This window comes from Miscanthus floridulus, chromosome 2, assembly GCF_019320115.1.
Source record: "Miscanthus floridulus cultivar M001 chromosome 2, ASM1932011v1, whole genome shotgun sequence".
Taxonomy (NCBI): Eukaryota; Viridiplantae; Streptophyta; class Magnoliopsida; order Poales; family Poaceae; genus Miscanthus; species Miscanthus floridulus.
Genome location: NC_089581.1, coordinates 9,874,796 through 9,888,842, shown reverse-complemented (window position 1 = coordinate 9,888,842; position 14,047 = coordinate 9,874,796). Strand labels below are relative to the sequence as shown.

The following is a 14,047-nucleotide window of genomic DNA, read 5'->3' as shown; positions in this document are numbered from 1 at the left end:
GGCGATGGTGGCCATTGCGAAGAGCTTCACGGACGAGGAGGCGTTTGTGGGGATCGTGGCGGCGAGCCGTTGGATCTGTTCCCGCAGATCTGCCCCACGGGGTCACGGGCTTCTAGAGGCGTGGGGGTGAAGACGAGGAAGAGGGCCGTGGCGGATCCGGCCGCACCTGACGTTGACGGCCGCGCGTGGCAAGAGGAGGTAGGGCCGTAGGGGCATGTTTGTGGCGACACTTCCAAGGTGCTGGTGCGGCCGGGTGGTGCGCCGCGCGCGACATAGAGGAGGGGTGCAGGTGCGGCCGTGCAGGCGTGGGGGAGAGGAGGACTACGCGGGGTGGTGGGGAGGGGGAGGGGAAGGGAGTTAGGGTTCGGGGCCGGAGGTGGGAGCGTGGGGGCGTGGGGCTGCGCCGCCTGCGCGGGGGAGAGCCAGCCTGCGCCCGCGGTGTGTGGCTCCGCTTATATATGAGGACTGAGGAGGGGGGAGGTGGGGACGGTGGGCTGGGCCGGCCGCGCTGGGCCGCGGGGAGGGGAGGTGGAGTGAGGGGGGAGGGGGTGGCTGGGCCGCTGCCGGGCCGACTGACGCAGGGCGGGCCGTGCCGTGCCAGCTCAGGGGCCGAGCTAGCCTAGGCCCGCATGTCACCGGGCTGTGCCGTGCTCGTGTTGGGCTAAAAAAGCGGGCTTCGTACCGTGCCGTCGTGGCTCGGGCTGCATGGCCGGCTATAGTCCCAACTGGTGGGTACAGTAGCTACAAAACTGATGGTGATTATTCTACTACATCACTTTGTAAAATTGCAAGTATTATTACTGCCAATTGATACTTTATTCTAGTACTCGTAGGTACTATACTCCTAAGATAAAACGAGAGTGAGGGAGTGTTTGACACGGCTTCTTCTGAGGAGCTTCTCTAGAAAAGCTGGAGCTGTTTTGGAGGAACCTTACAGCCTGTTCGGTTGGCTGGTTCATATCGTTGTTGGTTCGTGAAGAAATACTGCTGGCTGGTTTATGTGAGAGAAAAATACTGTTTCGGTTGAAAATTTACGATCATTTACGACAAGCCACAGCCAAACGAACATGCTGTTAATTTATGGCTCATCCAAAATAACTTCAACTTTTCTATTTTTACTGAAAAAGGCTCCTCCAATTAAATGCAAACAGACCTGAGACTGTCAAACGACGGCTACGACACCGTATCACCCATTTCCCTCTTGTCCCTGTGTAGTAGTACCGTGTACGTGTAATAAAAATATGTACGAGTCAGAATGGTGGACCTGTACTTGTGCAAAAAAAAATTTGTAACAATAATACTTGTGCAGTTAAGTTGATCTGGCTGGAATTATTCCTTTATTATAATAAAACACATTATATATGCGATATGTCTCGCGGAAAGAAAATAATAATAGAAAAATGCTATCATGAGTGTTCACAACTTTGCAAGCCATCGTCCAGTGAAAACGAAATCCTCTGCTCTCGTTGTGCGGCAGCTGTTCCGGTCAGGCGGTCAGCGTGGCGCGGTGGTTAGTTATGGGCGTTGGATTTCCAGCGACGCCACGGCGTGATCCGGCGACCGATCTGGACTTGGCGTCCCAAGAACCCCCTCGCTCGTACGTGTCCGTGCCCCCTCTCCTTCCTCCCACCTTCCTCCCGCGTTGGCGTTGCCATTTCAGAGCAAGGCGGCGCGCTCAGACGGTCTCCTCGGCCTCACGCGCAGTCCAGCTCGCCACGGCGTCACATCACATGGATGCCTCGGCACGGCCGACTCCTTCAACTCCGCGTCCGTCGTCTTCCCTTTCGTTTCGCATGATTGATTGAATCTCCTCGCCCATTGCCCGACTACCCCTCCCACTATTTCATCTCCCGATCCAAGAAACCGGCCACCGGAGCGAACCCCAAGAAACGACCTTGATCCGTGAGGAAGCCGATCAGGCAGAGACAGAGCAGCGCTGCGAGCGATCCAGGTGATCCAGGCGATACAGCCAGCCAGCCGCCATGAACAGCTTGTTCTTGAGCTCATGGAAGCGCGGCGGCGGCGGAGACGACGGCGACATCGAGTCCGGCAGCGTGGAGATGTCTGCGCCGCCTGGTGCCGCGGCGGGGGCGAGCCTGGACCGGTTCTTCGAGGACGTGGAGTCGATCAAGGACGAGCTACGGGACCTGGAGCGGATCCAGCGCTCTCTCCACGACGGCAACGAGGCGGGGAAGTCGCTGCACGACGCGTCCGCGGTGCGCGACCTCCGCGCGCGGATGGACGCGGACGTGGGCGCGGCGATCAAGAAGGCCAAGGTGGTGAAGCTCCGGCTCGAGTCGCTGGACCGCGCCAACGCCGCCAACCGGTCCGTGCCCGGGTGCGGCCCCGGTTCCTCCACGGACCGCACCCGGACGTCCGTCGTGGCCGGGCTGCGCAAGAAGCTCCGTGACTCGATGGAGTCCTTCTCGTCGCTGCGGTCCCGCGTGGCGTCCGAGTACCGGGACACGGTGGCGCGGCGGTACTTCACGGTGACGGGGACCCAGCCCGACGAGGCGACGCTGGACGCGCTGGCGGAGTCCGGGGAAGGGGAGCGGTTCCTGCAGCGCGCCATCGCGGAGCAGGGGAGAGGGGAGGTGCTGGGCGTGGTGGCGGAGATCCAGGAGCGGCACGGCGCCGTGGCGGAGCTGGAGCGCTCCCTCCTAGAGCTGCAGCAGGTGTTCAACGACATGGCCGTGCTGGTGGCCGCGCAGGGGGAGCAGCTGGACGACATCGAGGGGAACGTCGGGCGCGCCAGGTCGTTCGTTGATCGCGGGCGTGAGCAGCTGCAGGTGGCCAGGAAGCACCAGAAGAGCACGCGCAAGTGGACCTGCATCGCCATCCTCATCCTCCTCGTCATCATCCTCGTCATCGTTCTCCCCATCGTGCTCAATAACAACAAGAAGAACTAGCCCGCTGCCTGGCCTGACTTCGTTCATGGTGATCAGGTTGCCGTCTTGTGGTGGATACGCTTACACCGCGAGAGATGATTATTGTTGGGTTTTCCCCCAACCCCAGATTCGTTCTAGTTTTTTTGTTCGTGGCGTTTGTATCATACGGTTAGTTGATCCGGTCGATTTGATTCTAGTTATTTACCCGTGGTTTTGTTTATGACACATGGGTTGGAGTCTGGAGCCGATTCATTTTTCTTTTGCTGTCGATGTGCGTTGGGGGAAGAAGATGAACGACCTTGGAATTGGATCGGAACTTGCGGGTTAAACCTGCTTTTGCGGTGGTTGTTGAGTACTCCGCACTCTTTTTTTCCGACGAAAAGAAAAATTATATTAAATAATAGGGCACATCAACACGTTCCAAGTATTTCGGATTACACAAATATTTATAAACTGATTTTCATCTAAATTGTACTCACGTCGTGAATAGCTCCAGATCTCAAAACCAAATTTGTACGACGTTTTGCAGTATGATGACCGCACATGCAAACACTCGGTAAAAGGCCTGAGAACAGATGCCCAACGAACAACAACCAACATTCATGTTGGCGGAGTTGAGAAACTTCTTCTTTCTTGTGTCTTCCTTCTTCTTTTTGTCACCGAAGACTTCTTCTTTGTGTGTCTTCCTTCTTCTTTCTGTCACCGAAGAATGATGGAGACTGATCTGAAACTTATTCTCCCTAGTCCTTCATCGTGGCCAAATCTAACCACGATAAAACGGAGAAGAGATCGGAAAAAATTATTCCATGGCGACGACACCATCTCCGCCTTGATATCACTGTCCGAAAAGAAAGGTCTCCATGTCGTCATGCCGATGAAGTTGTTGACACCGTAATTGTCGTCCTCATCTTCAACAAAGCTGTCATGGAGAAAACAATTCCACCTTTCTCCATCGGCGTCGCCGGAGAGGAGGGGGAGGAGGAGATAAATCTCCAATATAAAAAAAAACTTGACATGAAGAGACCATAACCCTAAGAATCAAGGTTTTAAATCTCCGGCTAAGCCTCTTAGGTGCGGACCTTTCAAACAGCTAAGCGCAGCTATAGCAGAAGATTGCTATAGCTAAACCCTTTAGATGTTTTTGCAAAAAATAGAAAAAAAACACATGAAAGTTGAAACTTCAGAGGAGTAAATCATAGGTTCATAGGTGGCCATCACAGGCTAATAAACTGTAGAGCTAAAGACAACAGTACAACGACTTGGTGTTGCTGCTGCTGCTTAGGATTGGGGAAGATGAAGAGAGTTACTGATCTTTCATGGTGTTCGACGACTTGGTGTTGTTGCTGCTGCTTAGGATTGGGCAAGATGAAGAGAGTTACTAATCTTTCATGGTGTTCGACGACTTGGTGTTGTTGCTGCTGCTTAGGATTGGGCAAGATGAAGAACTAAGGAAGACAACCGGAGTTGGGGAAGACGCTCGAGCTGCCTCCGATCGTGCTGACTTCTGACTCCGCCGCGGCTCGAGCTACGCTGGGTTGGGGAATCCGCAGCAGGTAGCAACCGCTGCTTGGGGGACCCTGCTGGCTACGCTGCTGGCCCCGGCCCGACGCCGGCTTCGGAAGCGGAGGCCGCCGCCGCCATCGAAAGAGAGGCTCCTGCCGTCGCCTGCTCCTTTTTCTCAGACTTGGGAGAGAGTGGAGCGTGACCGATACTACAGGCTAGGGTTACGGGGTGTGGGGGTGGGTTAGGAAAAGTTGAGCCCACAAAATTTTAACTGGGCCGCGGGTGACTTTTCTGGGCCGACAAAGTTTCAGCTGCTGCTAAAACGTGGCTCCATTAGTGGCTATATCTAGATTTCTCCGGCTATTAGCTGCTGGCTATTGTTAGCGCCAAAAATTGAATATCTTAGCTTTCATCTCATCCCACAGCTATCTCCGGCTATAGCTGCAGCTATAGCCGGAGATTTAAAACTTTGCTAAGAACTCGATCTACTAGCAAAATTTATTAAAAACCATGGATCCCACTCCCTCCGGATGCCGGGGGGAAGAGAGGGGGAACAGCGGCGCAGCACGCACGCCTGAGAGTTGACGCAGTCTCACTCTCACCAGTCTTCCTCCTAGCCTTGTTTAGTTGGCGAAATTTTTTGAAAAATGGTACTATAGCACTTTCGTTGTTATTTGGCAATTAGTGTTCAATCATAGTCTAATTAGCCTTAAAAGATTCGTCTCGTGAATTTCGTCTAAACTGTGTAATTAGTTTTATTTTTTATTTATATTTAATGCTTCATGCATGCGTCCAAAGATTCGATGTGACGAGGAATCTTGAAAAATTTTGCAAAATTTGGAAAACTAATCAGGCACCTAGTCGGGCAGGCGGGCAGCCCGCCAGGGGGGCTGGCTGGTGGAATGCATGGTGCGCCGTGCGCCAGCGCCTTGGCAGATGCAGAGAATTCCCCGTCCGAGCTGCTGGCAGACCATACACACCGAGAGCGCGGCCAACCAAGCCGCCGCCGCTGGCTCAGCGCGGGGGACGCCCGCCCCTATAGCGCCCGTTGCCGATTGCACGGGCACGGCTCTCTCCTAGAAAATGGTCGAGGCGAATTCCGGCGCAGACCCATTTTCTCCAAAGCAACTCTCAACTGACGTGTCTGTCCTGTGTCCATCACGTCGAGTCAAACCTCAGGCGCATACGGGCCGGCCCAATTCCTCGCTGCGCACGGCCGGAACAACCCTGAATCCCTGATCAGCTTCGCGCGGCAGCACGAGTGGCATGTGCAGGGGGATAATCGGAAGAACTAAATAAATATCAATGAAATCACGCATAAGTCGTAACTTACACGGTCTCATATGCATTATTATGAACTGCACATACATAGGACTGATCTGAACGCCGTTGTACGCATACATATTTCTTCTGTCATCAGAAACAAAACTACAGGAGTATTCACTAAGCATACTCTACATGATAACCACAGTCCATAGAACAGACAGAGCAAGCGTACAGAGCGACGTGGCAGCTAGCACTGCACGGGGCAGGCTCTAGAAGAAGCTGCTGAACTGACTGGTCAGCGAGTCCTTGAGGTTGGAGAAGAGCCCGAACAGGGAGTACTGCCGGAGCTTGGACACCTCGTACCACGAGTTGAGCACGGCCTCGTGCTTGTCCGTGCCGGAGAACGCGAGCTGGATCCCGGGGTTGCAGTCCACCTGCCCGCCCTTGCCCCTGCAGCTCGTCGTCTTGATCGCGCAGCTGCCGTCCACGCACGCGAAGTCGGAGCGCCCCGAGCACGACGAGCACCCGCCGGGCTTCCAGAACAGGTTCTGGAGCGTGCCCTTCTGGAACTCCAGGACCTGCAGTGCAGCAACAGGTGCCAGAGCTCGATCGGTTATCCAAGTTATTGGCCTGTTCGCTTGGTCGTAAACGATCGTAAATTTTTAATCAGAACAGTATTTTTCTCTCATACAAAACTAGCCAGCAGTAATAATCCACGATCGTATACGATCGTTTCAGCTCCAGCCGAATAGGCTGTATATACATGTCCCTTTTGAGCAATAACTGTCATGAACTGCAAAAGGTTGTACAGTCGTGGGCGTACCAGGGTAAAGCCGGTCACTGTGTACGAGATGTTGGCGACGAACACCGGGGGTGACCTCGCTGCGTATTTCTTCCCGGCGAAAGCCACCATGTACCCACCAGAAGAAGACTGGAACAGGGTGAAAGGGTTGTGCATTAGTCACTAGATGTGATTCGATTCGATCATTCATTCAAGAAGAGCAAGCAACCGCAGTTTGATAATTCTAAGGCACAAACATGTAACAATCATACCACGCTGATTGCCAGTTTAGAACTAAGCGAAGCCAATTGCTTCAAGAGAGGCTGTGTTTTCCCTGGTGGTCATCACAGAAAAAGGATGCAGCCGTTTTTTCATCCATTTTATGGTTCTCTCGGCTGTAGATCAGGGTGCACTGAATTTTAATGCCTTGAGTCCATTGTTTTGGAATACGAATGTTGTGAGAAATCACTGAAGAAAATTTACACAGCTGTTCTTGAAAAGAAAAGGCACTGCCACACATCATGGTATACGTAAAGAAGGGAATGTCTTCAACATTTTTCTAAAAAAATGCAGAAGCTATGGGTTCACTTAAGAGAAAGAAGGTGGGCACTAAGCAGCCCTCGCCCGATCCCGACGACCGACGCTGGTGAAACACTGGGTGGTGTGAAAGCCTTCATCATGAAGATCAGCAAGTTTGTTTATAGACATTCAAAATTTGCAGCGTTGCAGATGAAAAGTTATGGAAAATTGGAAAGCCACCAGCTCCAACCAATTCCTTGACGAAATCAATTAAGTAGAAGTGTAGAACAGGAACATTCCAAATTTGCACGCTCATAAACTTCCGAATAAATTGCGTTGTGAATGCTAACAACCAAACACTTGGACCACAGAACTACACGAGGCGTGTCCCAGCTTCAAAGGACAGTTTGCCCTACCCCTGTTCAGCTACACAAATGCGTTCGAAAGTGGCATTGTCTCAACACGTCGATGGGACAGCAACGTCCAGCTCCCTCAATGATTTGGCTTAACCCCTCCAAGCTGGCCGTTGTCACCGACGTTTCTGACAAGTTCTTCTCTGACTAACTTATTAGCAAGCACTGTACTCAAGATTTTCTTCGCAGTTAAGAATACCATCATTAACCTAAATTTATTTTCCTAGCAGAGCCAATACCATTCGCAAATTTATTTCTGTATAAGAAAAGGAAATTAATGATAGATCACTTATGCCATGAGTTCAAAATACCCATTTAACTAGGGTTCGTCATATGCATCCATATGCCATAATTCGTATAACACCTCGCGCAAACTTTTGGCAATTAAACACGAAATCCACAGAGAAGTTAATAATTAACATGGCGATCGAGGGACTCACCGGGTCGAAGGAGGAGGAGTTGACGGTGACGAGCGAAATCTCGTCGACCTGGGGGCGATAAAGCGCGAGCGGCGCGCGGTTGGCGAGACCGAGGCGGCTGTCGCAGGGGGACAGCTGCACGCCGCCGGAGAAGAAGGAGTCGTGCCCGGAGAAGACCACCCCGAAGGTGAACCCGTCGCCGCGCTGCACCGACGCGTCCGCGCAGGGGTCGTAGACGCCGTTGTGGTCGTCGCCCGCGGCTACGGACGCGAGCAGGAGCACGGCGGCGGCGGCCGCCAGGGCTGGCACCGACACGCGCCTCGACCACGTCGTCGCCATAGCGCGAAACTGGGGGTGGGTTGCTTCCTCGCCTCGGGCGCGACGGACGAGGTCGTTGACGAGAGGGAGGTTACGTTCCGGTTCGGTTCGTTACAAAGACGCGTCGTGGGGGCAAGGAATAAAGGGCCTTCTTGTTGGGCCTGGGAAGCCTATTTATTTTTGCTAGCCCAGCATTCACATCAGTTCACCCACAAGTTTCTTAATTTTAACTCTGGACTAGGACAAAATAAAGCGCTAAGTATGTTTCGGAAGACTCAGTTGGCAGATCGTATGCTCTAAAAGATCGTTAATGCACGCACACACACCTTATTTGCAGATCACTCATCATAGACGTCTCGCTGTCGGGCACACCACAGTACACTTAAATTGTAAAGAAATTTAGAAAAACACAAACATCAACGTTAGGTCTACGAGAGTACGGGTTAATGGACTAGTGTCGTACTACAATGGAGTTCCCACTGGTGGCCTCATCTGTGGTGATTATTACTGTCCGTAACCGTATGATGATATGATCTAGCATGACTTCATCCGCATGTACGTATCTCTGATATTACGCATCTCTACAGCGGCATCGCTTGTTGACGGACGATCTTTGGGTGATTGCTTTGAGCACAGCACACCAAGCTGCATAATAGCAGCCAAGCATTCCTTGGTTCTGGAGATATCTCTTGTAGCATTGCTATTTTCTGCTTCACCGTACAACCAGATTCTGGAATCCATCACCTTAGCAGGAAGAGCTGCCTCAGCAAAGTAATGCAGGTTCGACCCGTCCCTGAACATGTCGTCTGTTGGGCGCCTTCCTGTATACATCTCGATCAAAACGATGCCAAGGCTGTAAACATCACCGTGAGTTGATACTTCAAGCCCTTCGCCATATTCTGCAGCAGATTGGTTGAAACAGTTTGGAGAATAAACAGCTTTGTGTAGCCAGTTGAATCTGATCAGGAAGTGAAGTAGATAGGATCGATGCATATTGAATTACCTGGAGCAACGTATCCGATAGAACCTCTGACGCCGATGGTACTATTGGAATTCACACGAGTTTCTCTTGCAACTTCATTTAGAATTCTAGCGATGCAGAAATCTCCAACACGAGCACTCATGTCCTGAGTAAGAAGAATGTTGCTGGGCTTGAGATCGCAGTGGATGATCATTGGATGGCAGCCATTATGGAGATAGTCCAATGCATCCGTAACGTCAACGGCGACTCCTAACCTCTGCTCTAAGGTCAGTGCTGCATTTCTGCTCTGGCTTTCCATATCTGAATGGATCCAGCTATCTAAGGTCCCATTTGGCATAAGCTCGAAGACTAGAGCCCTGAAGTCTTTACCTTGGTGGTCGATGCTCGAGCAACATGTGATGATCTTTACAAGGCATCGGTGCATAACTCTTCGCAGTGCCTCGCACTCAGCCTGAAAACTTTTGTACGATCCTGATTGCTGAAGATTAAATATTTTGATGGCTACAGAAACACGTCCATTTTGTAAGGTGCCACCGTATACGGACCCATATCTCCCTTTTCCTAGGAGATTGGGTTCTGAGAACCCATCGGTTCCTTTGAGTATCTCATCATATGAAACCATTGGAAGCTCTATATCAGTGAAACGAGGTGGTAGTTTTTCTTCCAGCTGGGTTCCTGCCATTGCCATAGACCTTCTGTAAAGGAATGTGGCTAAAGAAAGCACTGAAAGTAAAACCAGTATAGCTCCTACTGTAGGCAATGCTATTCTAAGCGACATTGGCGTGGGTTTCTTATTGTTCCTTGCAGCAGAGTTTGGGCATTTTGGCAGATGAACCTGTGGTATTCCACCACATAGCTTATCGTTTCCAACTATTGATAGTTCGGTTAGATTCCTGAAAACTCCGTCCTGTGGTACTTCACCTTGTAAATTGTTGAAGGACAGATCGAGACGGAGCAGTGATGTTTGATTACCTAGGAGTCGTGGAATTTGTCCTGATAGACTATTGTGGGCAAGGCATAGCTGCTGCAAGCTGGTAATATCCCCTAGATCCTCAGGAATGCTTCCATTCAGCTTATTGCCTGTCAAATTCAGTAAAGTAAGCCCTTTTATATTCCCCAAAACAGGAGGGATGTTTAGAAATATCCTTAGACATGACGGTTCACCAGTGACCTTTTAAGAAATCATCATAGAATGTTGTCATTTGTGACGGTTCATTCTTGAGGTGATAGATCTATGACGATTGGTTAAGTTGTCGTCATGGTTGGACGTCACAGATTATTTAGGCAACTCTATGGTAAATCTATGACAGACTTGTGGGTAATAAAAAAATTATAAAGGAAAGCAAATTCCTAAACCTAATCCACCGGCCTGCTTCCCACATCCACACGTATTCATGTACCGCACCCCCTTTCCATCCGCCGCCACCTGCATCCACCGTTCACCCCCTTCCCCGTCGGCGTCAGGCCAAGCCCCAGCGGCGGAGGGCCGCGTCCCGGCAGGCTAGAGGCCGCACCCCCAGCGGGCGAGGGCCGCGCGCCGGTGGGCAGCAGGTCGCGACCCTCCAAAACCCGATGAGCCTCGAGGCACGGGCAGCCGATGCCGCCGCGCAAGCAACAGGACGGCCTCGATGCGATGATGCCCTAGTGATGCGGTCGCCGGATCTCGTGGAGGAGGATGTGGGTCGTCGTCCGCTGGGGCTGCGTAGATCTATGAACGGTGGCGGCATCAAGGTATGAGTAGTCCAAATCTCTCGGTCGCTGCCTCACTTGCTTCCTCTCCGAGCCGCTGGCCGCACGCTACGCCATGGCCATGCCGTGCTGCAACTTCCTATCTGATTAGTAATTTTGGACAGGCTGAGATATTAGCAATGTTCAAACCACATCTGGATACATCAACTCTAATTACAAACATCAGAAACATTGAGAAGGCCATCAGAGATTGCTTGGACCACTTTAAGAGCACACTGATCCAACCATCAGTTTTATTAGTTAGCACATATTTTGACTAGTGCAATCCTAGAAGCTACAACCATCAGTTTTATTAGTCAACACAAATTTTGACGAGTGCAATCCTAGAACAATCTACTTTAATTGTTTCTGTCTTCCACTAGGATCCTAATAAATAGATGGCATTTGTTTTTAGAATCTTTGCTCAAAACTAACTCATTTCATATTCATATTGATTTTCAGGAAGCTTCTGAAGTTTGTTTGGTAGCACATCATATGGACAGCAAGCCAATTGAAGTACTCGTGGAATCATTGATACTACTGTTTGTTTATTTTAGACTTCTTAGAGATGAAATCTTAGTTCAGACGTACTTGTTAGTTTGGCTATGAATTGATTGTACTCAAACTATATGTGACAATAGTGGACATGCCAATAAATGAAAGAATCAATGTTTATTTGTATGATTGGTGTATTATAAGATGTGTTGCATGTTAATGCAGTGATGATTTTGCACTGATGTTCTTTTTCGTCACTATGGTTGGATCTGGACTTGGATATGGGCTGGTTATAATAGACAGACAACTAATCCATGGCGAACTCAAATGTCAATCTATGACAGCTTAATTTGGGCCAACAAATGTATGACGCAGGATACATGACGTTTTTTTATTGTCATGGTGAGTTAACTATGACGTATTTTTGCTTGTCTGCGATCAAAGTAAACCGTCATGTATAAGGGTATTTTTTTTAGTGTTTCCTTGTAATAAATTGCCATCCATTAGGAGGATTTCTAGTACTATGCAGTTGCTGATGGCATCAGGTATCATACTAGACAGTCGGTTTCTCGATAGAGAGAGCACTCCAAGATTTACCAAGTTACCAACCTCTGAGGGAAGAGGTCCCTCCAGCAAGTTATCGGACAAATCCAAATACGGTGACAGTGATGATGGGCTCATGATTTCTCTTGGGATCACCCCACTGAGTCTGTTAGCAGCACGATCTAGCACCGACAGTTTCCCCAAATCTCCCATGCTTGCTGGAATCGGTCCCTCCAGGCTGTTGGTGATGAATCCGAGAGTACTTCCACACACAGATCAGTGAGTAATACTTAGCTTAGATAGAAGACTTGGGTCGCCAAGCGTAGTCGTGGCCATGGTGCCGGAGCGACGTGGCCACTGGTGTCAGAGTAGGGGAAGCCGTGCAGGCGCGGTCCAGTGGCCGCGGCGAAGGCAATGGTTCTTCCTGTCGCTCACAGCGCGCTCTTTAGATTGGACTAGGGCTAGGAACCTCGGTGGGGCTGGCGGCTGCGACGAACCTCATGTCTTGCGTCTCGGCCCGCACCTTTCTCTTTATAGCGCTGCGCGATGGGGGCCCATTAGGCAGGAGAACGGCTGGGCGCCCCCGATCAGGGCGCGGATCAAGGGCCCAATTGGCCGTTGGGTCAACTGGTGGAGATCAATCTAACATTCTCTCCCTTGATCTCACCTTATGACTTAAACTTAACTTACTTTATATTTTTCTCATTCCATCACAGATCAATGCATAGAGTGTGCCTCATCGTCACGGTCAGTTGTCATTAGATTAAATAGCTACAATGCACCTCTCTGTTTTAAAACAGATTCTCAACTAGGCCCTTAGTATCCAGATATCATAGGTTTTCCCGTAAACCCATGTCGACTGTGTGTTCTTTGAACGCACTGGATGGTTAGTCTTTGGTAAGTGGATCCGCAAGTACTTGCTTGGTACTTATATGCTCAATGCTTTCAAAATGATTCTGAATTTTCTCCTTTACAACATATAACTTAATATCAATGTGTTTGGCAGCACACTTGACCTGTTGTCTTAGGAGTTAACTACTTTAAATGGTTATCGTTGTTGACTACCATTGTTAAATCCGGGTACATATTCCCTTAACCACTTTTGCATGTTCCTGAGGCCTCATGCCAAGCTATACTATGGTATGCATCATTGATGACACCACAACTATTTTATTGGAGCTTTTCCACAATAATACTTATACTGCGAGTATTAGCAACTACTGTGGATTTCACTACACATCTCGCCAAGACTTAACATTTTGTATCCACAACTATTTGAGAGTACTTGTTCTTTCTTACTCAGCATGAGGCCCATAATACTCTATAAAATTACAAGACATTCTCAACTCAATTCCAGTGATCTATATCTGGACTGGACTTCTGCCAAAATATCCTGGATACGTAAGCTACGTCAGGGTAGGTTCTTACTTTTACATTCATTAAGCTTCCAACAGTTGAAGTCTATGGAACCATGTTCATTTGATCGATCTCATATCGATTCCAGAAACACTTAAAGTTCTCAAATCTATTATCCTTGACTATAGGAGTAGGCGTAGGTTTACTCATATGCATACTTTATTTTTTTAGAATCTTTTCTAAGTATGCCTTTGCGATAGTCCTAATACCTATTTTCTTCTATCTCGGTGAATTTCTACTTCACCAAGATCATTCATATTGAAACTTAAGGACAAGAACTTCTTCTCCAATGGTAGATTAACATCGCTACTAGTGAGTAGAATATCATCTATACACAGGATGTGGAAAATGAATTTTCTATTCTTGAACTTCGCATAAACGCTATTGTCCTTCTCATTTTCTTTAAACCTGAACTTTCTTATCGTTTCATCAACTTCAAATACTATGTCTAGAGACTTGTTTTAACCCATAAATGGATTTCTACATGCGGCATTCCATACGTTCTTTTTTTTCCACGACAAAACCTTTTGGTTGTGCCATGTAAACGTTTTTCATATAAATCCCCATTGACGAATGTCGTCTTTACATCCATCTGATGTAACTCTAAATCATAACATGCCAATAACACCATTATGATTCTAAAATAATCCTTACATGAGACTGGAGAGAAAACTCTCATTAAAATCTATTCATTCTCTTTGCGTAAAGCATTTTGCTACAAGCTGTGCTTTATATCTTTCTACATTCCCTTTGGAGTCATATTTTGTTTTGTAGAC

The 14,047-nt window shown here is 49.2% G+C and overlaps 2 protein-coding genes and 1 pseudogene across 2 annotated transcripts; 1 reads left to right on the top strand and 2 right to left on the bottom strand.

Annotated features, from left to right (window-relative positions):
• Positions 1–1,491: 1,491 nt before the first annotated feature.
• Positions 1,492–3,217, top strand: LOC136537881 (syntaxin-121-like). Its single transcript, XM_066529853.1, has one exon. The coding sequence runs from the start codon at positions 1,983–1,985 to the stop codon at positions 2,907–2,909; it is 927 nt and encodes a 308-aa protein (XP_066385950.1). The 5' UTR covers positions 1,492–1,982; the 3' UTR covers positions 2,910–3,217.
• Positions 3,218–5,711: 2,494 nt separating this feature from the next.
• On the bottom strand, positions 5,712–8,229 carry LOC136516677 (uncharacterized). The gene is made up of 3 exons (XM_066510148.1): positions 7,811–8,229; positions 6,481–6,588; positions 5,712–6,235 (listed from the first exon to the last, which is right to left on the bottom strand). The coding sequence occupies exons 1-3, from the start codon at positions 8,126–8,128 to the stop codon at positions 5,927–5,929; spliced, it is 735 nt and encodes a 244-aa protein (XP_066366245.1). The 5' UTR covers positions 8,129–8,229; the 3' UTR covers positions 5,712–5,926.
• A 412-nt stretch (positions 8,230–8,641) lies between these two features.
• The window catches only part of LOC136536079 (receptor kinase-like protein Xa21), a 51,647-nt pseudogene continuing 46,241 nt past the window's right edge, over positions 8,642–14,047 (bottom strand).